This window comes from Magnolia sinica, chromosome 17 (assembly GCF_029962835.1).
Source record: "Magnolia sinica isolate HGM2019 chromosome 17, MsV1, whole genome shotgun sequence".
In the NCBI taxonomy this organism is placed as follows: Eukaryota; Viridiplantae; Streptophyta; class Magnoliopsida; order Magnoliales; family Magnoliaceae; genus Magnolia; species Magnolia sinica.
In genome coordinates this window covers 22,076,853-22,104,377 of record NC_080589.1, presented here as the reverse complement: position 1 = coordinate 22,104,377, position 27,525 = coordinate 22,076,853, and the positions used below count along the sequence as shown (strand labels likewise).

General features: G+C 37.8%; 1 protein-coding gene across 8 annotated transcripts in view; it reads left to right on the top strand.

Moving 5' to 3' along the window:
* LOC131230785 (uncharacterized) overlaps window positions 1–26,784 on the top strand; it is a 36,799-nt gene extending 10,015 nt beyond the window's left edge. For 2 of the 8 annotated variants that reach the window (XM_058226755.1, XM_058226752.1), the window contains 4 exons: window positions 7,712–7,766; window positions 17,124–17,262; window positions 24,045–24,152; window positions 26,582–26,784. In XM_058226755.1, the coding sequence (XP_058082738.1) occupies window positions 7,712–7,766; window positions 17,124–17,262; window positions 24,045–24,117 (267 nt within the window). In that variant the 3' untranslated portion in view covers window positions 24,118–24,152; window positions 26,582–26,784. Of the gene's footprint in view, window positions 1–7,711; window positions 7,767–12,040; window positions 12,124–16,430; window positions 17,076–17,123; window positions 18,943–21,836; window positions 22,473–24,044; window positions 24,153–26,581 lie in introns of those variants that run through there. The other 6 variants (XR_009164095.1, XM_058226753.1, XR_009164096.1 and 3 more) reach the window with 6 other exon arrangements.
* The last annotated feature ends 741 nt before the right edge of the window (window positions 26,785–27,525 follow it).

The following is a 27,525-nucleotide window of genomic DNA, read 5'->3' as shown; positions in this document are numbered from 1 at the left end:
CATACATACGTATGTCCGTACATAATGCCTAGCTAGCCAATGAGAAATGAAAATTGATTATGTGCTAAAGATTTAGTTAAAACATCAGCATGTTGGATTTTTGAGTTTACATATTTTATGAAGACTTCTTTGGAGGCAATTTTCTCTCTAATAAAATGGTGGTATACTTTATATATTTTGTCGTCTCATGGAATATGGGATTGTTAGCAATATAAGCTGCAACTTGATTATCATAATAGTGGCATTGTTCCTTCATCAAATAATCATAGTTCTTAGAGAAGAGGGACCCATATTAGCTCGCATGAGGCATGGCCTATGGCTCTGTACTCGCATAAGGCATGACCCATAGCTTTGTATTCTTTCTCTGCAGTAGATAGAGCTGGGCATTGAGTCGAGTTACACCGAGTTAGGGCTGACCCGACTCGATCCGATTGAAATAGACCTGACCCGAACTCGGTACCGAGTCCAACATGCCTGACTCAATTTGAGTCTGGGCCTGGCCTGGACTAATGTAGATCGAGTCTGACCCGGTCACAAGTACCGAGTCGGGTCGATTCGGCACTGAGTCGGGTCAGGTGCGACGGGTATCCACGAGCTGAAATCACAACTCAAAACCTAGGTGCACTTGCGAGAATTGCAGCCTCTCCATCAGCTACACGGCATCTCAGATTTGAAACATCAGATTTGAGTTATATATATGTATATATATGTACGAGTCGAGTTTCGGATCAAGTCGAATTAGTACCGAGTTGGATTTCGGGTCGAGTCGAGTTACTGGGTGACCTGAACTCGACTCGGTTTGAGTTTGGATCAGGGTGTTTCGTATTCGTTACGATACAGCCGTATTGGCCGATACGTAACGGTAACGGCTGACACCGTTACGCGATACGGGCACCCCCCTGATTCTGTGACTGTAACGGCTGTTACGGGCCTAAAGAAAATAAGAAAAAAAGAAAAAAAAAGAAAATAGGGAAAAAAAATATACCCCCTTTTTTTTTCTTTCTTTTCTCCTCCTCCTCCTCCTTCCTCTTCTTCTTCTTCTCGGACTGTTGCGGCTGCAGCCACAGCTGTGGATTCTTCTTCTCTTCTTCTTCTTCTTCTTCTTCTCTCTTTCATCTTTCCCTCTTTTCTTTTTGGTTTCCCTCTCACTTTCTTCTTTTTCATTTCTGGCATCGAAAACGGAATGGACTGTTTTTTTTTTTTTGTGTTCTGCCATGCATGCTGAACAATGCACTTGTACTGTTTTGTTACACGGGTCCGCTGTAATGTTTATTTTCCATCTAACCTGTTAATTAGGTCACACTGATGTGGATGAAGGGAAAACACACATGTCAGCTTGATCTAAAACTTTTATATGGATGTTTATTTATTATTGTGTCTTATGGTGCGGTGCACCTGAGCTTTGGATTTGCCTCATTTTTGGGCTCATGCCCTAAAATTATTTGGCAAAATGGATGGACGGTGTGGATATAACACATTCATCACGGTGGGGCCCAAAAAACTTTGACAGTCGTGTGCTACACTTCACAATCCGAGTCCCGCCTAATTCGGGCCCTTAAAAAATTGTACACGAGACATGTATTAACTTATAATTTACCAATTAAATTATGAACTGTAGTTGCTAACTCACAATGCCAAAATCAAATTGTTTGAATAGTTTTAATTGCTAATTTGTGGACGCTTATTTTTTAAAATAGGGCCTTTTGATTTTTTCAGGATTCACTATCCAATAAATGTCCACCAATTCATAAGTGGGATAATGCCAGTAAATTGCATGAATTTGAGGCTGATTTGCGGCATGGATTGGTCCTCCAAGTTAGCCCCAAATTGGCAACGCCATCTACCTGAATTTAATTTCATTTTTTGAAGAACTATTGGGAGAAATGATATCAAATTGTTAAGTATATAAATTATATATCAGAAAATTAAATATATAAATTTTGTAATCAAATTCAGGTTATCTGGTTCATAAATGCATCAGATAGTCCGATAAAACTTCTCACCAAAGAGTAGACCGTTATACCACCATAAACATGTTCCAATTTATAAATGAATGCATATTTGGAATGCTTAGAATATTCCGGATTTAATCCATATTTTTTCATATTTTTTTGGCAAAAAAAAAAAAAGCACTGTTACGGGCCGTTACGCCCCCGTATTGCCGTTACACCCCCGTATCCGTATCGGTATCGGAGGGCACCGTTATGCCAACCGATACCGATACGGGATACCTTGGTTTGAATTGGATGAAGTCTACTCAGTTCGGATTGACTAACCCACTCGGTTCGGATTGAGTTGGGTTTGAACGAGTCAAACGAGTCGAGTCTCCCGTGCCCAGCTTTACTCTACTGACAACCACTTTCTATTTTTTTGCTTTTCCACATTATCAGGTTGCCTCCAACATAGTTGCAATAGCAGGTGGATTTCCTATTAGTTATAGAACTTGCCAATCGGCATCAACATATGATTCGATCCAAAGGTGACCATGAGATCGATATATTAGCCCTAATCTTGGGTCTCATTTCAAGTAACATAGAATACAGAGTACTTCTTCCCAGTGCTGTGTGCTTAGCTGATTCGTGAATCAGCTTACCATTCCAATAAAAAATGATATATCAGGTCTGACAATAGTAAGGTAGATGAGTTTTCCAAGAAGTCTTATGTATTTTTCTAAATCATTAATGAACTGTCCTTTATTGTCAGACATTTTATTGTTGGGCTCCATTGCTGTGTCGCTTGGCTTGCACCCTAACATTGTAGTTTCTTTCAACAAGTTTAACACATACTCCCATTGAGATAAATAGATTTCTGATGCTAAATGAGCCACTTCAATTTCGAGTGAGTTATGGAAAGGGCCAAGGTCCTTAGTTTGGAGCTGATTCTGGATATGAGCCTTGGCTTCTGATACGCCAACAAAATCACTCTCTGTGATGATGATATCATCTGTAAACCACAATTGCAACCATCCCTCATGCTTCACAAATACGAGTGATCAACACGACATCTGTGAAAGCTAAAGTTGATTAGTACCTTGCTAAAATTTTCAAACCAGGCCTAGAGAGTGTTTTATGCCATTAATGGCCTTATGAAGTTTATAAACTTTCCTATTCTTCCCTGGAGCAAAAAACCGAGGAAGTCGCTCCATATAAACTTCTTCAGTTAGCGCATCATTTAGAAAAGCATTTTTGACATCCAGTTGGTATAACGGCCAAGACCTATTTGTTGTTGCAGAAATCAACACGTGAATAAAGTTCAATTTTGCAAACAGGAGAAAATGTTTCTTCATAGTCTAAGCCTGGTGTTTAAGTATATCGTTTCTCTACCAATCGTGCTTTCAGATGCTCAATTGAGTCATCAGGCAAGTATTTGATGGTGAAAACCCAAAGGCAATTCACTAAATATTCACCATCAGGTAAAATGACCAATTTCTAAGTACCAATCCAGTGCATAGCGGCAATTTCTTCTTCTGTAACTCTTCGCTACCCAAGGTGAGCTTAATGCCTCATGATGGGATGTAGGAATGACCTCCTATTGACAAGGATTATGGCAAAGGTACGAGCGGATGGAAGCAGGTGATGGTATGAAACAAATTTAGAGATCGCTTGAGGAGTACATGAGTGAGTGCCTTTACAAAAGACAATCGGGATGTCTAGGTTTGAAGTTGTTGGGGATGCTTTAGGATTCCTTGCTAAAGGAGATGGGGATTGGTGTGGAACGGGGATTGTAGGAATGGTCCTTGATAGGTGATGCCGACTCGTTTGGAGGTTGGGGAATGGCTGGTGGAGGGGGAACATAAGGATGAGGAATGGGAGTGGGATTTTCTCCCAAGTAGCAATTCTCCCCCTTAATAGGTGGGGAAAAGAATGGTATATCTGCTTAGAAGGCTACATCCGCACTAACCAATAGCTGATTATGTGAGGGGCCGAAGCACTAATACCCTTTTTGAGTGCGAGAATATTCCAAGAAGACACATTTAATGACATGGGCATCAAGTTTTTTAGAACCAGGCTATAAGGCATGGACAATGGCAATGTATCCAAATGCTCATTGGGAAAGAGGAAAGGGTGCAGTTTCAGGATATAACACTGAAAAGGGAGTTCTACCATTAAGAATGGAGGAGATCATCTGATTAATAAGATGACATGCTGTAAGAATTGCAATACTCTGAAAGCATTTTGGAGCGTCCATATGAGTAAGAAAGGATCTTCCAACTTCCGATAACTGTCTAATCTTCCTTTCAGCAACACTATTCTAATTTCATTGTTGAATAGTCATCAATAAGGGGGCGTTTGGATCGTAGGTTACTTAAGATAAGCTAATTATGCCTTAAGTAGCTTATCTTAATTTCTACTTATTAAACTGAAGTGATTAAGTAACTTTAAATAAAACAGCTACTTATAATTGATCATAAACCAAACTTACTTATCTACTGCTGTAAGTAGAAAAAGTAACTTATTTGGTGGTATCCAAATGGGCCCTAAATGTAACAAAATATTTGAAAGTTACGTAGGCCAGGTATTCGAATTGGGCCCCACACATCGGTATGCATGAGATCAAATGGAGATAGACTTTGTTTGTAAAGACATAACGAAAAGGTAATTCTTTTGTGTTTAGCCAATTGACATGCTTCACATTTAAGAGACGAGGGGCAGTGACATTGAGGGTAGATGCAGTAACTCGAGGTTCCAAATTATACTATCCACACAGTTCACGTCATCCACCAATTATCTCCTGTGTCTTGAAGTCCTGAAAGAAACAATGAGAAGAATAAAAGGTGACGGAGTAGTTCAGCATGTTAGTAAGATTACTCACAAAGAGTAAGCTAAAAAGAAACCCATGCATATATGAAACTGAAGATAAGGTAATGTGAGGACTAGGTGAAACAACTCCTTGACTAAGAACTTTTGATAAAGATCCTTTTGCTAGGGAAACTGGGGAAAAAACAAACTGATGCATTGAGAGATGAGAGGAAGGACAATGAACCTGTCATATGCTCGGTGGTTTCTGAGTTGATTGACCAAGGTGACAATCTATAGGAGGCAACAAGAGCAATCACTGGAGTGGCAAGAAAGGTCATGATGCCATGCCAGTTTTCATGTTGGTTCTATGGATACTCACCATGGATGGATGTCCAATCATTCCAAATAGTGCCAATTGATCAACAATAAGTAAACATGGATGACCAGCGGGTGTGAGAGATCCAATGGATGGTCAATGGTTGATGGGGGCCACAACAGCCTTTTCTGGTCACAATGTTTGATATGGACTACTAGCAAAAGCAAAAGCAACAGTGATTAAATGGGATGATAAGCAGCAAAAGCAGTCCTTGACCAATCAACAGAACAGTCACCACCTTGAAAAACAGTCCTAATAACCAGCAACCGGAAGGTGGGCCACATCAACCAGGCCTTTGAACAGTGATACTTGGTCAGGTGAGAAGTGGCCAGCAATAACAATCAGTGATCAGCGATAGTGGGCCTAGCGATAGTGGCCCACAACAATCAGCGATCGGCAAAGCCTGCCGTCCATGTCAACAAATGAATGGGCCGAGCAGTCAAGTGGGCTCAACAAACACAGCAACAGACAAGTGGGCTCAGCAATATCAACGGCCCAACAACTGGAAATCAGCAATCAATACCAAAAAATGAGTAGCCCACTGATGCAGCAATGAAGAGTAGAATACCCACAATGCACCAGCAATCCTGATCAGGTTGTGCTGATAAGAGTTCCTGACAGTCTTGCACAATAGCTCACGAACAAGTGGGTTTCCGGAACATTAACAAGTGGGCCCGACTTTTGGATAAACTAGTAGCAGCAAGCATGATTTGTAGCAGATATACCACAGCATCCTCACCAGAGATGCTGATCACGGTGATACTGACTGGGATGCGACATCAACCTCACCAGAGATACCTAAGTCGTACCTGCAATGGCATTCCAGCCAATCGATCTCTGATCAATAACCTATGGCAAACCATGGCATGATTACAACAGATAATAATGTTAGGTCAGAAGCAGTAGCAAACAACAGATTACTGCTGCAACGCATGAGTGGAAGAGCAGCTGTAGCAGAGAAATGATATAACGCAGCAATAAAAAATCAGTGCTCTCAATGGCCTGAAACAAATGGCACGCAGAAAGCGAAACAAAGGGACCAGCGACAGCGAGGGACACCGAATCAGCAACTGCAAGCAACAGTGATAAAACAAGATGGGCTGATCACGTCCTTAGAGATCACAGCATGATCAAGTAAGAGCAGTGATAAAGAAATCTTAGATTTGAAGTAATCTGAGATCAACAGATTAGCAGCAGCAACTTAGATCAGCAATAGCATCAGGAAGATCAGCAGCAGCAGAAAGCCAATGATGTTCAAATCTTTCGATGAACAATAACAACAGTGAAGATCGAACAGATCTCTGAAATGATGCATCAGCAGCAAACGATGAAAGGATCCCAACCGGATCTGTTTCGATGACCCAACTGGTTGTAATGACTGTGATACCAATTACAGTTTCATTTCTCCACGGATAGATCGAGAGATCCGAACCGGTTCTTTTGCTGAAGAAAATTAAAAAAGGAAGATGAATGCCTTAAACAATCAAACCAGCAAATATCAATGAGCCTTACACAATCATGTCTTCAATCGATCATCAAAACCACACAGCTATGATCGACAGCTCTGATACCATGTGAAAATGATAGAGAGAGGGAGGGAGCGACATAACTTGTTGTGATTCACAGAGCTCCAAGGAGGGACTACATGACTACCTGTGATTCACAGAGCTCCAACCAACCTCCTTGAGCAGAAACTATGCTGCATTTATTACTTGTTCTCCATTTTCTACCTTTGTAACTTAGTAGTCTGGTAAGCTATGTTGCATTTATTGCTTGTTCTCCATTTAGTATTCTGGTTGGTCCAGTCCCAAGCCCTACTGCTGGCCAGCTACCCTTGTACTTCACAGTAGCACACTGGTTGAGCCTGTGGTCTTCCTGTGGTGGTTTTGTTTTGTAACTTCCAGCCGCATTCCTTGCATCTTACTTGAGCTTTGCACTGAGTGTGGAAACAGTGATTGCCTTCTGTTTGTAGTTGAACTTACCATTGGCAGGATGTTATTCATTTTAGTTTGCAGGGCTCATCTCCTTTTTCTCCCTTCTTGCCTGCTTGTTTAGCAACCATCCTCAGCCCCTACCAGGTCTGGCATGAACAGTTTGGACAATGGATGTATTATGAATTCGGGTTTTGGAAGAATTAGAAGTCATGAAATTCTCAAAGTTTTGATGTGCTCTTCCTCGTGCTTTCTAGTGACAATGTTTTGGTCCTCTCGTCATACTTGACAATATGTATGTGCTCAATACAACTTAAGAGAGAAATGACCTCTGGGTTGGTTTTACTTGAATATGCTTCTGCTCTGTGGCTTTGGCTGCAGGTATATTAATTTGGTTGCTATTTGTTTCTATGCGATATTTGTCAATTGATAGTTTTTAATGTTGGGTTTAGAAGTGTTGCAACACTGTCATTTTTTTCCTATTGATTTGCGTGCCCATCCTTGCCTGTTTACTAATTGTGACCTATTTAATCACAACGTTTCATTTTTTTTTTTTTTCAGATTCCATCGAACTATCGTTTTAAGTGTTGATATGATCAAATTAAAACCAATATTTTATAAATGCACTTGGCATTGTAAAGTTTGTCCTTTGTGTTGTTTTGTAGGGATACCTTGATATTGCAAAGAAGTATTCAATTCATCCAGTATCTCTTGCAATTGGTATGTTTATGATTCTTTTTTGTGATATTAAATTACTTTACATAGTGTTCCTAATGTCGATACTATCGGCTGATATTATCGTTATCGCTGCCCAGCGAGACGAAACCCATCCGATACCCTTGGAAATTTAAAAAAAAACCAAAATTCTTTTTATCGTGCGATATATCGCATTATATCGCACGATTTTTTTTTTGCAAAATCGCCGATATTAGCGATACTATCGTGTTGTATCTGCATATTTACCGGAAAATCAGGAAAAAAAAAGGAGGAAAAATCTTTCACAAGAGGGGATTTCGATACCTGTGAAAGAAGATTGCATGATTGGAACCGTGGGGCCACTCGATCGAGAGGTCTGCCAAAGCTCGCAGGGATTTGAGAGATTTTTTAGAAAAGTTTTAGAATTTCAGGGTTCCGGGATGATAGGAACCCTATCCCTGTTGTAAGAATGGCTTCAGAAGCCTTTTTTGAGGATGCCATCTTATTCAGAAGCTGGAATGAGCAGCAACTTTGAGTGGCGGAAGCGGATTAGCTGGTGTACCACAGACTAGTTATATAACTGCTGTATTGACGTCAGCAAGTTCTGAGGATCCCATTATGAAGTATGCGTTATATCCAAACCGTCTATCTATTTGGCGAGCTTGTCATAAGGCTTGAACCTAAAAATAAGATAGATCTAAAGATCAACTAGACCACACTGAAAAGAGCAATGGGAGATTGAACATCTGCCATTGAAAACCTTTTGGGGGTGACAGAAGTTTTGGATCAATATGATATTTGTTTTTCCTCTTAATCTAGGTCTTTGTGACCTTATGAACGGATTGGAAGGAAAGTAAATGTTATGGTGGGCCCTACGAATGTTTTAATGGTGAAAATCATTATCACATCTGCTATATGTGATGTGGTCCATTTGAGCTTTGAAAATGATTCATTTTTTAAGCTCATGCTCTAAAATGATTTTGCCAAGTGAATTAACGGTGTGGATATAATAAATACATCATTGTGGGCCCATCTAATTTTGATCTCCTTTGAACCGGTCGTACAGCTCGGAGCTTGAGGAGTGTCAGCGCTCGTCTTCGCATGACACGTACCCACAACAACTATATAGCTGGTGTGTGGTACACCGGCTAATCCGCTTTCGTGAGTGGCCACGTGATGTATGGGTCTTATCCACTCCGTCCATCCATTTTTTCATATCATGTTAGGGTATAAATCCAAAAATCGGCAGATCCAAGGCTCAAGTGGACTACACAATGGGGATTAAACTCTTACTGTTGAAAATTTCTTGGGGCCACAGAAGTTTTGGATGGAGTTGATATTTGTGTTTTCTCTTCATCCAGGTCTACGTAACTTTATGAATAGGTTGGATGGAAAATAAACATCACGGTGGGCCCTAGAAAAGTTTCAATGATGAGAATCATTATTGTTGCCACTTCCTGTGGTGTGGTCCACTTGGGCCTTGGATCTTCCTCATTTTTGGGCTTATACCCTAAAATGATACGAAAAAAATGGATGGACAGTGTGGATAAGACACATACATCATGGTGGCCAATCAAAGCTGCTGCCTGTTCTCAGCTGGAGACGGGCTGTGGTAGGACGCAATTCGGGTACCTTTTTTAATGGATGCGCAGAGACAGACAGACAGTTTGTAATGAGCTCTGTGGGGTCCACATTGATTTATTTTTTTCATTTAGGCCGTCCATCCGTCTTTCCATATAATTTAAGGACGTTATACGAAAATTTAAGCATATTAAGATCTCAGGTGGACCACACCAGAAAAACTGGTGAATGACCATTAAAAGTATTTTATAGGCCACAAAAGTTTTGGTTTACACTAATATTTGTGTATTTCCTTCATTCAGTTTTGATTGACCTTATCAACGATTTGGATGACAAATAAACTTTAAGGATCTACTTAAACTAGGCCTTGATATATTTTTAATGGTGAACATTCAATAATCACGGTTTCATGTGGTGTGGTCCACCTGAGATTTGGATGTACTTAATGTTTGGGAAAACGTTCTAAAAGGATCTATAAAAATGAATGGACGTAGTGGATATATGACATATCATCGAAGGTGGGCCCTACAATAAAAGTAACACCGGCTATGCCGTTACCCGCGTAACACCTAATCCTTGCCCTTAAATTAAGGGAAAGTGGATTCAATGTGACTTGTTGCACTAAAAACGGTGGTGCCTACATAAATGTATGTATTGTATATCCATTTTGTCCATCCATTTGGAGAGATTAGTTTAGGTCATAAGACAAATAATGGGTCAAATCAATGGGGATTGAACTCCTACCATTAAAAACTTTGTGAGGGCCACAAAAGTTTTCGATCAAGCTGATATTTATGTTATACCTTGGCAAATATTTGTATGAACTTGTGAACAGGTTGGATCTAAAATAAACATTATGGTGGACCCCATAAAAGTGGTTTCAAGTTTCAACCGTGGGTGTCATCGCCCCCATTGTTATCTATGGTAGGGTCTACTTGAGCTTTGGATCAGCCTAATTCTTTGGCTTAGGACCTAAAACGATCTTTCCAAATGGATGGACGGTGTGGATACAACACATACATAATGGCAAGGGCCACACTGAGGGTCCCACGCACATGTTGGTTTCAAAGCAGGAAGGTTTCAACAGTGGGTGTCACTGTCCCCACTTTTTTTTTTTTTTTGTTGTGGTGGGGTCCACTTAGTTGTGTTTTCTTACATGTTTTGATATATTTATAAATGTTATACATTATATTTGAATATAGTTGACTTAGTTCAATCAGACAACGCATGGCTTATGACCCTATACAAAGGAAACCTATTTGCCTTTACTTTTTTTTTTTTTTTTGAGATGTTATGATTTAAAAGTGTGTATTAAAGTCTTTTTTAACCATCCCTGAAGTTTCATTGAAAAATTCAACCATTTTCCCAATGTTTTTTTTTTTTTTTGAAAGATGACGATTTCATAAAAGAAAAAAGAAAAAACAGAAACAAGGAAGATCCGCTGAGATAGCAGATCGAAACTAAAATCCTAGAAAAAGATAATCAGTGTCTTTAAAAGAAGCAACATGGGCTGCCCATTCGATTTGGGCTCTTTTAGCCTTAGAAAGCACAAAGTCAGCAGCCCTATGTTTTCCAAAAAGTGTGATAAATTATGTGATAGAAATGATATATCCCATGCGATAACCGATACGTATCTGTATCCCAAGGGTGCGATACATTGCGTGATACCGATATTTCGAACACTGACTTTACATAAGTTCCCTTTCGGCTCCAATTTTTGTATTCCATTCATCCATCTTTTAAACCAGGTTTATGCAAAAGTGTTTCTTTCAAAATTTCAATCTCTGACATGATTAACCTTTAGTCTCACAATTTTGAGCCATACCAGTGATGAAATGCATAGTGAAATAATTTATGCAAGAAATTACATACCTTTCATTTGGGTTCACATTAGGAGTACATATTTTCTCAACATAGTTATATACAGAAAAATCAGGTTGCCTTTGTTCTCTTATTTTCTGCAGAAGTGTCATGGCTGAAATATTTCAAAAAAAGATTGTTGTGTCTGTAACAAATTCTCATATCAATGTCAGTAGTCATGCAGAATCTGTGCATCTTACAAATTCTGTAATAAATTCTCAACAAACTGTAGATTTGTGCTGTGAACATGGAACTTGAATTGATAAAAATGGAAATGTTTTTCGTAAAAATTGAATGATGTTTAGTACTCTTTTTTTTTTCCTTTTGGATTTTGAACTTCCTACTATAGTGTGCTGTTAGTGGTAACCTAGAATAATTGTTCAGAGTATCCCCGATATTATCGGAATATCCTTGATATTATCTGTATCTCTAGCTTGGTGACCGATAACACCGGTAGCGATACCAATAGCACTAGTGGTATCAGAAATTTCAGGTATCGGCGATATATCTTTAAGTATCGCTAATCTATTAATATCGCCGTTGTGTCGCCAATATTTTCTATTGTAAATTCTAGGTGTTGCTTGTATCACCAATGTATTGGTGATATTTTGATAATATCATCAAAAAACTATTTATTAAAAAAAGTTTCATTTCAAATTTTTTTTAATGGACGCATGGTTGTATGCATTGTTCAAATTATCAATGATAATATCGATAATATCACGATATTATCGTTATTGCAACATGGGCGATTTCGATACCACAATATTTCATTTTTTTTTAGTTGTCAATGATTTCTCTGCAAAATATTGTGTGTTTTCGATATTCTAAAATATCAATGGATGTTTGGATGGAAGGTTGGATGGATTGATGGGATGACTGGATTGATTTCTTACAACAACACATGCTTTTAGGCACCCATTAAATGGAAACTTATTATGTATGCATTCTTTTTGCATATATATATATATATATATATATATATATATATATATATATATATATATATGAATATGATTTCTAGATATGCAAATATATGTATTTTAGCATCTCTTGAAGTTTCATTGAAAAATTCTACCGTTTTCCACATCTTTCCCCAATGCTTCCCTACATTTCCGCCTATTGGCGATATTGTTAGTGATATCAATGTTGTTTCCGTATCCCTGGCCAACGAAACTTGTACAATGTATCGCACCCTTGGGATACAGATACGTATCGGTTATCGCACGGGATATATCGTTTGTATCGCATAGTTTATCGCACTTTTTGGAAAACATGGGGAAACATTAGCAAAATGGTTGAATTTTTTTATGAAACTTTGAGGATTATTTAAAAAAACCTTAATGCACACTTTTAAATCATAAAATATCAAAAAAGAAGTGCACATAATAAATTTCCTTTGTATAAGGTACTAAGTTATGCATGTTATTTGATTAAACTAAGGTAAATATATTTAAATATGATGCATACCATTTATAAATGTATAAAGATATGTATGAACATCCAAACATCAATTGGAATTCACTTTAACATATCATTTTAGCGCATGGGCCGAAAAATAAGGTAGATCCAAATCTGAGGTGGACCACACCACACAAAATAGTGTTCATTGAATGATCACCATTAAACTATTTTAAGCCTATAATTTTTTTGGATAAAGCTAATATTTATGTTTTCCCATCCAGGTTTGTCAAACCTCATGGATAGATTGGATGGCAAATAAACATTACGGTGGGCCCTAAAAAGCTTCAATGGTGGACATCATTGCCGCCGCATTTCTTGTAGTGTGGTACACTTGATCTTTCATTTGTCTCCTTTTTGACCTCATGCCTTAAAATTACTTATGAAAATGGATGGAGGGTGTGGATTGGCTGGTGTACCACACGAGGTATGAGCATGTGTCGTGCGAAGATGGGATGCAGATTTCCTACTAAATCCTTTCGCAGGAGTGGGGCACACCGTGATGTTTGTGAGAAATCTACTCCATCCATCAGTTTTGTGGGATTATTTTAAGACTTGAGGCAAAAATTGAGCAGGATCCAAGACTCAAGTGGGCCGCACTAAAGAAAAAGGTGGGTAGGGAAATTCCTACCGTTGAAACCTTCCTGGGTCAACAGTGATGTTTACATTCCATCCATACCGTTCATTACGTCATCACTACTGGGATGAATTGAAAACCCAAATATTAGACTGATTTAAAACCTGTGGCCCCTCGAATATTTCAACTGTGGACCTTCAATCCTCACGTTTTAGGCCTACTTGAGTCTTGGATCTAGCTCATTCTTGGCCCTATGTCTTAAAATGTGTTCAAAAAATGGATGGATGGAGTGGATTTCTCACAAACATCACGGTGGACCCTACCTAAGTTTCCAGCGCATGAACTTCATGCGAAGCCTGGACGAGGTCCCACGAAATCGGATTGCGTACTGAGTTACTCAGTGCACTTTTATCGTACTGAGTAAACTCAGTTGGACCCACTGCGAGTGTATGTGGTTTATCCACACCGCCCATCCATTTTTACTGCTAATTTTAGGGGTTTATACCAAAATTGAAGTAAATCCAAAGTTCGAGTGGACCATTACACAAGAAACAGAGTGGAATAATGATTTCCACCGTTGAAACCTTCCTAAGGTCCAAAGTAATTTTTATTTGTCATCCAACCTGTTCATAAGATCACAAAGACATGGATGAAGAGAAACCACAAACATCAGCTTGATCCAAAACTTCTTTGGCCTCCAAAAAATTTTCAATGGTAGAGGTTTAATCAAAATGTTTCCTGTGGTGTGGTCCAGTTGAGATTTTAATTTGCCTCATTTTTGGAATCAAGCCATAAAATTATCTTCTAACATCGATTAGTGGAGTGGATAAAATAAAAAAATAACAATGGACCCCACAAGTTTACTCAGTAGGCTAAGGGTATTGAGTTACTCAGTACGCAATCCGCTTCCGTCGTCCACGGCGTTTCAAAGGAGATCGGAGTTACATGGCCCCACCAATAATGTATTTATCATATCCACACCGTTCATCCATTTGGAGAGATCATTTTAGATCGTGAACCCAAAAATGAATGACATCCAAACCTTAATTGGACCACACCACAAATAGCAGTGAGGACAATGATTCTCACCGTTATAACATTCGTAAGTCCACCACAACGTTAGCTTTCCATCCACTCTGTTCATGAGGTCACAAAGACCTTGATGAATAGGAAAAACAAATATCATATGATCCAAAACTTTTGCAACCCCAAAAGGGTTTCAATGGTGGACGTTCAATATCAAGCTGCTTTTTTCCAGTGTGGTCCACTTGATCCTTGGATCTGTCTTATTTTTCTCGTAAAGCCTTACGACGAGCTCGCCAAATGGAAGAACGGTTTGGATATAATATATACCTCATGATGGGACCCACATAACTTGATGACGTCAACACAATCGGTGTCGTGCGAGGCACCGTCCGTCCGCCTCCATTGAATAAGGGCTCGGGGCCCCTTTTTTTCGAAGCAGAGAGGGTTCCGGCGAGTTCCGGAACCCTAAAATCTCTCTCGAGGGCCGATGATTCCGGGGATTTCGATGGATTTTGCGCCCAAATCTCTCTAAATCAGAAGCTTCTATTCGAATGGCCCATCAAACACAGCTTCCGATCAGGGCCATCTTCTTTACAGGTACCGAAATCTACCGTTGAAAGTTTTTCTTTTTCTTTTTTTCTTTTTTTTCATTTTTTTCGGATAATGACGTTGTCCCAGGTGCGATATCGACGATAATATCGGCCGATATCTGAAGTTTTGAATTTTCGGTATCTTCCGGGGGTTATCAGAGGAGTTTCGTCTCGCTAGGGTCCGATACCGATAATATCGGCCGATAGTATCGATATTTTGAACATTGGGACCCACCATGACCAACGAAACTTGTAGCGTTACCGAATGCTGATTATAATCACCACACAAGGATGGGAAATTCATCTTGAAAATACGAGCTTCAATTGCAGGAGGTCTGAATTTAGTGATCTATTGTTCATTGAGCCATTATGCATTGTGAGTGCTGGGAGTCTGTATTGTATGTTCAGGTTTTTATTGTGTAAAATTGGGGCCCATGTTTCCGTAACACTGTGGAGGTCCCAAAAATCACCCAGATTGGAAGATTCTAGCTGCATAAAATGTCCTTTTCTTGGTTGAATGTGAACCGTTGCTTTATCTTATTTTTTAACTGTCTATTTGTTGGCTACCTATTGAAGGCTGGATATTTTCTATAGAAGATTTTAGTCACATGACTTTCTTTCCACATTGGGACTCTAAAATTTTGTTATCAAAAAAAAAAAAAAATATTGCTCAGGATCCACAGTGGGGCCCATAATACCAATTGTTTGGATCACTGAACCATGGCTCCACATGTACCAACTGAAAACCCAAGTGGCACTTTACATAATTTTGGCCCCATATTTTATAAGACCTGTTCATCAGCAAGGTGGATATTGAGCTTTCCCCTTGAACTTTTCGGGGCATGTTAGATGTTTTCGGTTTGAGTAGAGGAAATTTTTTTATTGGACAGAAGAAGTGTTTCTTTGGCTCAACTCTACTGATAGCTTCTTCTTATGTATTATATCATGGCGTACTTGGGAAAAAAAAGGAAGATTGGAACTTTTAATGATATGACCTTGACGGAGTGAAAAATGATAGAATCAATAGAATTTTTCTGTCATTCAATGGGTGTTGGCAAGGAAAGAGTTTTGGGGGTGAGTTTTTGAGATCAGAAATTGAAGGATGGTGATTGAGGCCTGAAGGTGGGTTTAGAGAAGAAAACAGGGTGGTGAAGTGGGAGAACTACTGTTGGCCCGATCAGGACATCATGCTGAACTTTAATGGTGGCCCAGCCATAACTAGTGACATATTTAGATATGATAAATGAGATAGCAATTTGCTTTCTGTGGTGTGTGGTCCAATTAATATCAGTGCTTTGAACAAAGTAAAGGCAAGAACTCTTCTAGAAAAACTGGAATATTCAAATCTTCATCATTCAGGTCCTTTCATTTGTTGAAGTTGAGTTAGTTCATTCTATATAATGGCAGACAATAAAACTCTATCAATGGTTATTAGCCAGGATTGTTGATGAAATCTTGGAGGTAGATAGCTATCATATAGCTTATGAGACAAGAAGCCAGGGAGGCTTTTGGTGTGCATACGTGTTCATGTATTTTCTCTTGGATTCCATTTCATTATATCACCCGCTAATTCCGGTTGAATCGCATCGTCAGGGACTTCAATTTCCTTCATCCATTATATTTTGCTACTATGGCTTGTGGAGATCTTGAATTCCCTTCCATCATCCCGTATGCCTGCACATGTGCAAGACCCAGGCTGTTCTTGATGCAGATCCCACTATTAATGTGCCATGGCATTTTTATTAAATTTCAGTAATGTTTTGTAGTAATTTATGTTTCCTGATATCATCCATTGGTTCTGATTGAACCACATAGTCGAAGGATAGTTCATCTGTTATGGATCACTCCTATGGCTACTTGTGAGTGTCTCAAATCCTACTCTCACATGTGCCAGCATGTGTGCAAGATCCACATGGATCATAAGGTGGTTCCTACCATTTATGTGCTGGAGCGTGAATACCACGCTGGTCTGACCATCAGGTGGACCGTGTGTACAATGGATGTGGGTTTTTGGTGATTTATTTTGACCATCCATGTTTTCATGCATGCACCTGATCAGCAGGACATTTCCGGGCTCTATAGCACATACACTCAGTAGCCATCACATCTCTTTATTGATGCATCAGCCTGTTGTTGAACCATGTTTGTGGAATGCGTCTACCACCAGTAGCTGATCCTATATTCTTCAATATCTGCTTGATGGAACAATCTAACTTACCTCATTAGCTGCTGATGGTGTTCTAGTTGGACTCCAATTTTCCGTTCTCATGTTCCTCTTGTGTGCAGCTTTTGTTTTGAAGCATCCTCTGGTTGCCAGTGCCGTTTTTGGAGCCACCAAACCATGGCAGCTGACAGAGGTCATTGAAGCGTGTAATGTGGAGCTCACGCCAGAAATAATTACCGAGATCAACAGGGTTCATGCACTGTATCCAAATCCTTGCCCATGATCAAGCTAGTTACTATTTTATTTGTGATTATTTAAGCAGGTCCTTGTATTTTATGTCCTTCTTTCAATCATGTGGCAGGTGCAAGTTAGGGTGTGGATAGATTCCATGCATTCATATGTGCATGTTAGAAAATAGTGTGATTAACATGCAACTAGCTTTCTGAAAATAATTTGAGGGGGTGGCCACTTCTCTGGGAGATGACAGCTCTCCCATAATCATCTGAATCTGATGTCCTACAGATCAGATGGCTGATCATCAATTGCTGCAGCTCTTCCATGATCATCAGAATTTGATGTATTACAGACTGATTAGCTGATGATAAATTGGGATGTGGATGTTGATAATTGCCATGATCAGCAAGGCTATATGTGGAATGGAGTGGTCATTCCCGTGCAGTGTATTTATAACAACAACAACAACAGCTAATTACAACAACAAAAACAAAACCTTAGAAGAGAAAAAAAACATTAATTTTCACATTTGCCATGATTTATGGAGGTAACAAAAATCCTACAATTTTGAAAGGCCACATCATAGCGAGGAACTACAACGCTCTTAACAGCATCCCTATGTAAACAGGGATGCAGATGATGTGAGTCTTCAAAATCAGGATCCACATTTTCTATGGGGCACAACTAAAAAGAATAAATATAATAAATAAATAAAAAAAAGAAGAAGAAAAGAAAAAAGAAAAAAAGGATGATCTTATATCCAATGAAGATGTTTGCTAGCCTCACATTCATGCTATATGCCCACGTTAACACAATGGATATGCCAATCTGGCAAGTGCATGAATCATCCCAAGGAAGCATATGGTGGTATCCACAGTGGAGTTTATCAACAAAATTCACACTGGTGATCCACCCACGTACAAAAGTGTATGGAGTTTTTTTGAGATAATTACAAATAACTGCCTACCTTTTGTTCTATTTTTGGAAACATGCCTTTTTAAAATATTTCAAGTAATCCACCTACCATTTTCCGTTATTATTGATATAACTGCCTGGCGTCATATGCTGTTTCAAATGTATACGAACTGTATTTTGTAAATGGCTAAATTGCTCTTCAGTTAAAGCAAACCATGGTAAAAACCATGGGTAAAAAGTCGATTTTTCACCCTTCGGTGAAATCGATAGCAGCTCTTTGAGAAACCCTCGTCGGTTGCCCTTGTCGTAACCCTTGTCAGTTGACCTTCGTAGCAAATCCTTGTCGATCAAAATCAATAGTTTCTCTTCCTGTCTGTAATCATGTGAAATCAATAGCAGCTCGTCGAAACCCTCTTCGACAACAATCCTATGCTCTTCCTTCTCTCGTTCTCTTCTTCTTGCACTCTCATTCTCTTCCTCTCATCAGTGCAGTAAAAACTCTAACCCCACATGGTTTTGAGCAATGGTAGTATCCGTCACTTTAATGTCGTACATATTTATAGATTTTTGCAAAGAGTGCAGGGCTAGTGCGATTTTGAGCAATGACAGAATCTGTCACTTTCAACTTTTGCAAATTTTTTTACACGTTTTGTTGTGCGTGCAGGGCCTTATGTGATTTTTTATACATTTTTATATAGTGTAAATGTCTTGGGTCTGTGGGACACAATTTGAGCTATAGCTCGTAAAGTGTATTTTGTCTTATGTCTTCCGGACACGGTGGATTGAAATTAACATGGGCCCTGCATATGCATTCAAATTTGGGCATTTTGATACCCTAATACCCCTTCAAATTTGGAGATTTTGATACCCTAATTTCCTTCAAATTTGGACATTTTAATACCCTAATCCCCATTCGAATTTGGACATTTTGATATCCTAACCCTCTTCGAATTTGAACATTTTTATACCCTAATTCCCATTCAAATTTGGACAATTTTTTTACCCCAATCTTCATTCGAATTTGGACAATTTTTTTACCCTAATCTTCATTCGAATTTGGACATTTTAATACCCTAATTCCCATTTGAATTTGGGCATTTTAAAAAACCATAATCCCCATTCGCATTTGGGCATTTTTATACTTCTAATCCCTAATTGAATTTGGGTGCTTTTATATCCTAATTTCCATTTGAATTTGGCATTTTCCCCCTAATTCCCATTTGAATTTGGGCATTTTTATACTTTGATGGTTACTCTTCTAACATACTATGGCTGCTTTACAATGCATAGTGTACAATGATATGTACGGATGGTTGATATGTTATGTACCGTGGTTACTTTTATAACTGTGCGTACTGGATAATGATATATGGTTGGATGGTTGATATGTTATGTACCGTGGTTACTCTTATAACTTTGCATAATGTACAGTGATATATGGTTGGATGGTTGATATGTGATATACTATGGTTACTCTGATGACTTGTGCGGATGGTTGATATGTTATGTACCGTGGTTACTTTTATAACTGTGCGTACTGGATAATGATATATGGTTGGATGCTTGATATGTGATATACCATGGTTACTCTTATAACTTTGCATAATATACAGTGATATATGGTTGGATGGTTGATATGTGATATACTATGGTTACTCTGATGACTTGTGCATACTGTACAGTGATATATGATTGGATGGTTGATATGTGATATACCACTATTACTATAATAAATGTGCGTAGTGTACAATGATATGTGATTGGATGGTTGAAATATGATATCCAGTGGTTACTCTTATAACTGTGCATATTGTACAATGATAGATGGCTGGATGGTTGACATTATAATGCATTCACTGTATGCAATGTTGTCAAATTGCATATGCAATTGTATGCGATCAGCATATGCTGTTCGCATATGCCATTGCATATTTTTTATAAAATAATAAAAAATTTAAAAAAGGAAAAAATTTTAAAAAAATGAAAAAATTCTAAAAAAAAGAGGAAAAACTTGCCTAATTAATACACATGATTGGATTGGGTTATTTTACTTATTTTATTATAGTTTGAGTGTTTCATTAAGTTATATATTTAATTACTTATATTATATTATATAAATTTTAACAAAACAATCAAGCTACATTAAAAGAGAACTAATTATTATAAACTTCGAACAAAGAAATTTTACTGATAAATGGATAACTAACTTACAAGTTATAACTTACAACTTAATTTACAAAAAAATAAGCACAACTTATAAAATACAAAAACATAAACATACTTGAAATAATTGTAGAGAGATTAGAGTAAGAGAGAGAGTAAGAGATTTAGAGCTTTGGAGTAAAGAATAGTGAAAATGGAGGGGATATGAGGTGCCTATTTATAGGCAAAAGTTCTCCAAATAGAAAAAATAAAAAAATTAAAAAATTTGCACTCTAGCTATAAGGAAATATGCGATCGCATATGCAGTATGCGATCACATACTTGCACATGCGATCGCATATTGGTCGCATATAAAAGTATGCCATGGCATACTTGCTAGGATCGCATATGCCATCATGGATGCGATTTGATCCACAGTATGCACATATGTGATCTCATTTGACAACAATGACTGTATGGGTACTTTATAATGCATAGTGTGCATTGATATGTGGCTGGATGGTTGATATGTGATGTAGTATGATCCAAACTTATTATTGCATGCACTATTTCCTAACCATGTCTACTGTAGGATTAGTTTTTGTCTCTTGTAATATGCTATGCTATGGTTAATTAACAATGGATTCTGTACAATGTATTTTATTGCGATCAGTAGGCCACTTAGTGGTGTAGATTCACGTTAAATCTACTTACTCGTTTAAAAATTATGCAGAACAACATATACAGTCCAATCTCTATAATAAACGTATGTAACTGAAGTAGATGTGTGTAATAAGTGCTCCATTATGCTTATTAGACTGAGAGATGCTTGCTCTGTATTGATTTTTTAGATGTCCAAAGTGTAGACAGTTTGGTACCATATCATGTATGTAAGTTGTTCTCTACATAATTTACATGCGAGTTTAGATTCAACACACCACCCTCTTATTCTCTAGATATATGGTTCTTTATTGATTGCATGTCTCCTCTGTAAATAATAGATAATATTAATGTCATGGAATCAATAGAGAATTGTTCATATATTCGGAGAATTGCGGGGAGATGTTGCCAAATTTTCAACTTGCATGCAAATTATAAGAGAACAATACATGATATGTTACTGGATGGACTAAAAAGTAAAACTAAATGTAGAAGTAGGATATTCGAACCCATAGTGAAATGTATCAAATCATATTTTTCATATAGATGATAAAGATGACTTCGCTTGAGGACATTGTAGTGACACAAATAAACTGCGGATGAAATTATGTTATGACCCCATCTAACAAGTTGACGTATGTTGGTGGGAAGAATTTGATCTAGATATAGACAGAACTTTATTTATGTACTTAAATTGTCATGTGCGTAGTCTAGTTAACTGTTCGGTTAATCAAAATGTTGAATTGAAGTACAAGTTACCACGAAAAAGGCTAGAAGAGAGCATGGGAGTAGTATGAACCAATGTTAAGAAAATGGAGATGTTTTATCTCTATCAGAACAAGAAGAGGTTGAAGCTGGAAATATATGTTATAGTTACAGGCGAGGCAGAAGGAGATGGTGTGGCGGAATAGGAAGATGGAGGTGCAATGCTAGATCAAGGACCATGGAGGTACAAGTGCATGATAAAGATGTGATAATGACGTAGACAATTATGAAAATCTAAATGATGGTGGGGACCCTGTTATCTGTCTGGTGGAAGATGAACATTTGCCAGGCTGGGAGGATCAACCTGAGCTCAATACATCGCAGTTGTCAGAACATGAATATGTCATTGATGAGCCATTTAACGAGGCTGAGTAAAATGAGGAGGATGTGGAACTATGTGGATTCACTACTGTCGATCCAAACTGCTATGTGAGGCAAGAGTTCGATAATGTTGAAGCTTTCTGGGTGACACTTCGACACAACTTTGTTGTACATGGGAATGAAGTGACGTACATCAACAACGATAATAAGCATGTCATCGTTAAGTGCAAGAGAGAGAATTGCCAATGGAGAATACATGCAAGTCTTCATCAAAATAGACAGAACTTTACAGTAAAAACACACATGGATGAACATGCTAGCAGTTTCATCAATGATACGGGAAATCACATGGCTACAACAGCATGGATTTGTATAATAGTAGAAGACAGAGTTCACAAAGATCTAAATATTAAAGTAGCTACTTTGATTGAGCATTTTAAAAATAAGATTGGTGTACAATAATGTCATAGCTTTGCTGAATCCTCTAAAAAACTATAAAATCTCATAAAGTAGAGACCGTACATCGTGCAGGCGGAAAATGGTGCCTAATCATTTTTTTTTTTTTTTGTAACCGAGGCATTCACTCAGGATATACGGTTGCAGATCAACTGCAGTAGTTACTTGAGTTGGGGAATCTTACGGTTCCTTGACTCTTGCGTGATTTTACGATTCCTTGACTCTTGCACGATTCTATGATTTCTAATTAGCCATATAATTTAAAGCTTAATTTGGCTAGTGGTAACTCCAAGTTAAGTACATCTTTACATCCGAGTCAACCTCACATTCAAATTAAACCAAATTAAAATAGACAGAGAAGAAAGCTGGGGAAGTGAGAACATTTCGTGTTTTCGCGCACGGGGACATTCAGAGTCACTCCTTATTTTCACTACGAGAACATCTTGTTTTTTGATGCATTGAACGAGGAATGCGTATCCCTTTTTATAAAGGTTCCCTCATTCCAATCCAATTACTCTTGCTCTTTTGGGTCCTTACTCTTGCTCGGTTGGTAGACTCTCCGGAGTTTCAACACCAGGTCAAGGGTTTGTGTACCCATAGGTAATGAAATTCCACTAAGGCGTGAGTGTGTGGGGTGTGTGCGTGCGTAAAAAAAAATTTAAAAAAATCCAATTACCGAGAGATCTTGTAAAAGTTTAAATTTAAAATTCAATTTGAATTCCTAAGAGAAATTTGAAAAAGAGGAATTCATAGGGAACAACATGTGGGACCCATCCTCAAGTGGGCCCCATGGGCTCATATATAACATGTAAAATGATTGATATTGTTATTTTTCTGGAATGGTTGTATATCTAAAAACTAATTAGCTTTATAGTAATTAATTTATGTTCTCAATAATGTAGTATTTATATGAGACATGAGAATCTTTTTTTTTTTTTTTTAAAGATCCGTTAAATTTGTAGTCTATTTGTTTCTGTAAAAGGTCTCTCCTGCTAACGATGTCAATAGTAGGATTCCTGCTGCAACTTTTTTCATCTTTTAGTTATCCTCCTATATTTGAGAATAATTTCCTAGGGAAATGTATAATTGTTATCATTGCATACTTCTTCCCTCTTTTTCAGTAAACCCATTATTATTTTTTGACATATATATATATATATATATATATATATATATAGTTATTAAAATATTTCAATTAGTATCACTCATAATTGTAAGATTTTCAACATCATTAACTATAACACAACCTTACCTCATCTTAACTAAAAAAATATTAGGAATGCAATTATCTTCTTCCTATTTTCTCATTATTCTTTCTCTTTTCTTTTTTTCTACAAATCTCTCTCCAAGCCATGCGAGTCACACGTTGAATTTTGAGTAATCTGACAGATTACTCAAAGAATGGAATATATAAGAACACTCATCAGCATTACACATGATTTCAATACCCACATAGAATGCAACCTTGCTTTATTTTAGGCAAGCATTTAAGATCATTCATCTTACACATACTTTCTATAGCCTCACATGTTGTGTTCCCATGTTGCTAGGCACACACAACAACATGATACATGTACGAGCAATGCCCCCATGATGTCTAACGTTGGAGGACCCACTTCTTGAATGACTTGAATATACAAACTTTCCATGCACATGGTGTGGGCCTGGTGAGAAAGTTACTTTAACTTTTATGTATTTTAAAGATTTAAAATTTTTATTAAAAAAAATCTTTCTCCAGCTAAATATATTTAGACTCTTTCACTAAACACTAGAGAAAGAGAAAACCCCATACATACAAAAATTGAGCAAGAGAAAAAAGAGAAATTCCTTCCCCACTCAATCTTGACCGTAGATCTAGACCGATTCCTTTATTCCTTAATATCTTAGCCGTTGGATGTGAAAGGTAAAGGTTACTTTTCAGTTTTCTGATGTTTGGATCCTGGTAGCCGCACTTATCATGATTTTTAGCTCCAATTTGGACCGTCCTTTCAGACCCTATGTGCGCTGAGAAAAGGAAAAAAAAAATAAAGGGCCTTTTTCATATACAAGCCTATCCTTGTGTGTGTGTTTTTTTAAAAATCACCTACTTTAAAAGTTATTATAAATAAACGCCTAAACTTTAGGGCCATTAGTTAGAAAAGCCTGCACCCTTATAAATCCACACGGATTACTCTATTTGTAAATGATTGAAAGGCCCATAGTTAATAAGTTATCGAATCCTGCTACATAACCCATTCACTGTACGATCATAACCGTTCATTTGATTATTCATACTTGGATGAAGGGATGACACAAAGATCATCTTGATCCAAAACGTCTTGGTCCCAAGAATGTTTAAATGGTTGGTGTCCAGCCTCCATTGTATCTTCTTGTATGGCCCACTTTAGTTTTGAATATGTCTTATTTTTTGGTTCATGTGTGGTTGACATTAATGGACATTGTGGATTTAATAAAAACATCACAACAGGCATGCCATCTTAATGCCAACTGCAAAAGGTGGTTAAAATGTTCCTTCTGTCAAAATCAAAGCAAAACTATCATTTCAGCTGCTAACGTCTGTCTCTTCAGCTACTAAAGTCTCTTGTAATTCACTCTTCCTCAGTCACTGTCAAAGTTATTTTTTCCACTTCATACCTGAAAATACAGCTTTTATTTCATAAACCTTTTAAAAAGAGTGAGGATTGATCAATCAACGATGGGCATTTATATGGAAAAATATTAAAAATAAACTGTCCAAAAAGAATTAAAGAAAGAGAATATTACAAAAAACAACTTAATTTGTATAGAATTTATGTTCTTATTGATTTTCGAAACCTACCTCATTAATTTTTGAAAGCTACCTTATTAATTGATATAATTATCATTCCACTACCTTCCGGTACCGCCTAACAAAATAGGTGGGTAGGTCGAGTGGGTACCAGTGTGATGTTTATATAAAATTTGCCTCCACCGCCTGGTCTGACACCCCATGTTAGGTCAAGAGCCTAAACATCAACTCCATTTATAATTCATGTGGACCACATGATTGGAAACAATATACAGGAAAATGCTCATCCTCCAAATTATTTCCATTTGTGTGGGACATGATTCCTGGCACCATTTATGGGATACAAGCCTAAATTTTTGTGCTGAACTAATGATTTGAATGGATTTCATATAATTATCATCATGAGCCCTGTAAAAAAATAAAGGGTTTTGGGAAATCAACTAAAGGATGGGTATTTATATGGAAAAATCTCAAAAAATAAAGTATATCCGAAAAAAAAAAAAAAAAAAGAGAGGAAAAGGAAACAATAGCTACACTAATCATTGCCTTGCACCAATTTGCTGCTTCTAAACTGATGGTAATCCAAACCACCGGGCTGTTCTATCACACCATGGATGGACCATGCCCAAAACAATATCAACAAATGGATAGATATAAACTTTAAATTTGTAGCCTCCAAATGTGTATGTTATATAAGGCTAGAAGACAAAGGACTTTTCTACCCCTGCATTTAGTTTCTACAAGGTAGAGAACTTTGAGTAATTGAGGGACATTGGAGTAAAAAACAAAGACATTGGAGGATCTTTCAAAAAAAAGAGAGGGTATTTTGGGAATTAAAAAATATGGTTGTTATTCGAGGAACGGCACGGATTTTACCATTAAAAGACAAGCAATTAGCTTGGCGATCTTTTCAGAAGTATCTCTCCATTCTTGGGTTTTGCTACGGCATGATGATGGTTGGTTTACACCCTTAGATTACATCTTTAGTTCGATGTTAGCTTTTCTTATTGTCGGTACCACCACATAGAATCTATAATTTTATAATCATGCTTCATTGATTATCCTTCCATTCATCTTGCATAATGATTTGTTGCACATAGAACTGTACATGAACCGAGTTAGCTCGGTTAACTCGCTCAACTTGACTTGGAAAAGCTCGATTGACTTGGTTCAAAACTGAGTTCGAGCCGAGTCGAGCTGATTTTTTGAGCTCGAAATTCTTTCGAGCCAAGTTCGAGCTTGGATCGAATCGGATTGGTGACTCGATTATGTTGATACTGGTGTTGCTCGCCAAGTGTTTGATGAAATGACTCAATGAAGTGCTGTTTCGGGTGCATACATTCTGCATGAGATCGGCTAGTGGCGAAGGAATGAATACGAAACAAATCACTATCAAAAAGAATTTCACATTATAAAACTACACTCAAATCATGATTTTGATGTTGCCTGCCCAATGTTTGATGAAATACCTGTGAGCTGCTTTTACTGTTTTGCATTGTGTGAAAATTTGAAGATGCCCTCTACATGTTTGAGAAGATGTCGCATAGACTCGAACTCTGCTCAAATTGGCTGGAGCTGCTGACCGAACTAAGTCGAGCTGGCCAGTCAGGCTCAAGGATCGAGCTGGGGTTAGCTATTGGCCGAGCCGAGCCGACCCGAGCCGACCCAAACTCCACTCGGTTCAACTCGTGTACAACTCTAGTTGCACGTATGTTTCTTACCATGGTCTCTGTGGCATAGAATCCTGAATATGAAGGTTCAAATCATCATTTTATTATGATTATGATTATTATTATTATTATTAATTTTTACATTTAGGTCAAATTGTGAGAGCCATCTTTGCTGAATTCATCATTTAAAATGCAATTCAAGGAAAAAAAAGAAGCCACCTACCATACTCTTGTAGTGGGCCACCATATCTCTAGCAAAACCTCCATGTGAAATCTCTCCTTGGTTCTCTCCCTTTTGGTCCCTTTCTAAAGTTAATAAGAGAAATGCACACACGGTTCATGCCTCAAATATAATACAAGAAAGTGTTTTTGACAGGTTGCCTAAATCCTGTCCTTTTGCTCTACAATTTTCTTAGTTCTCTTTAAAAAAAATCGAGAGAGAGAGAGAGAGAGAGAGTTATTTCATATGTCGGTGGCAGAATATGATGGATGGGACACATGCACTTGCATTTACATACATGGCACATTTCTAACAAGAGTAGGTCTGCCCATTAATAATTTTTGAAGACTCGCATGTGGAATGGCCCCACGGTG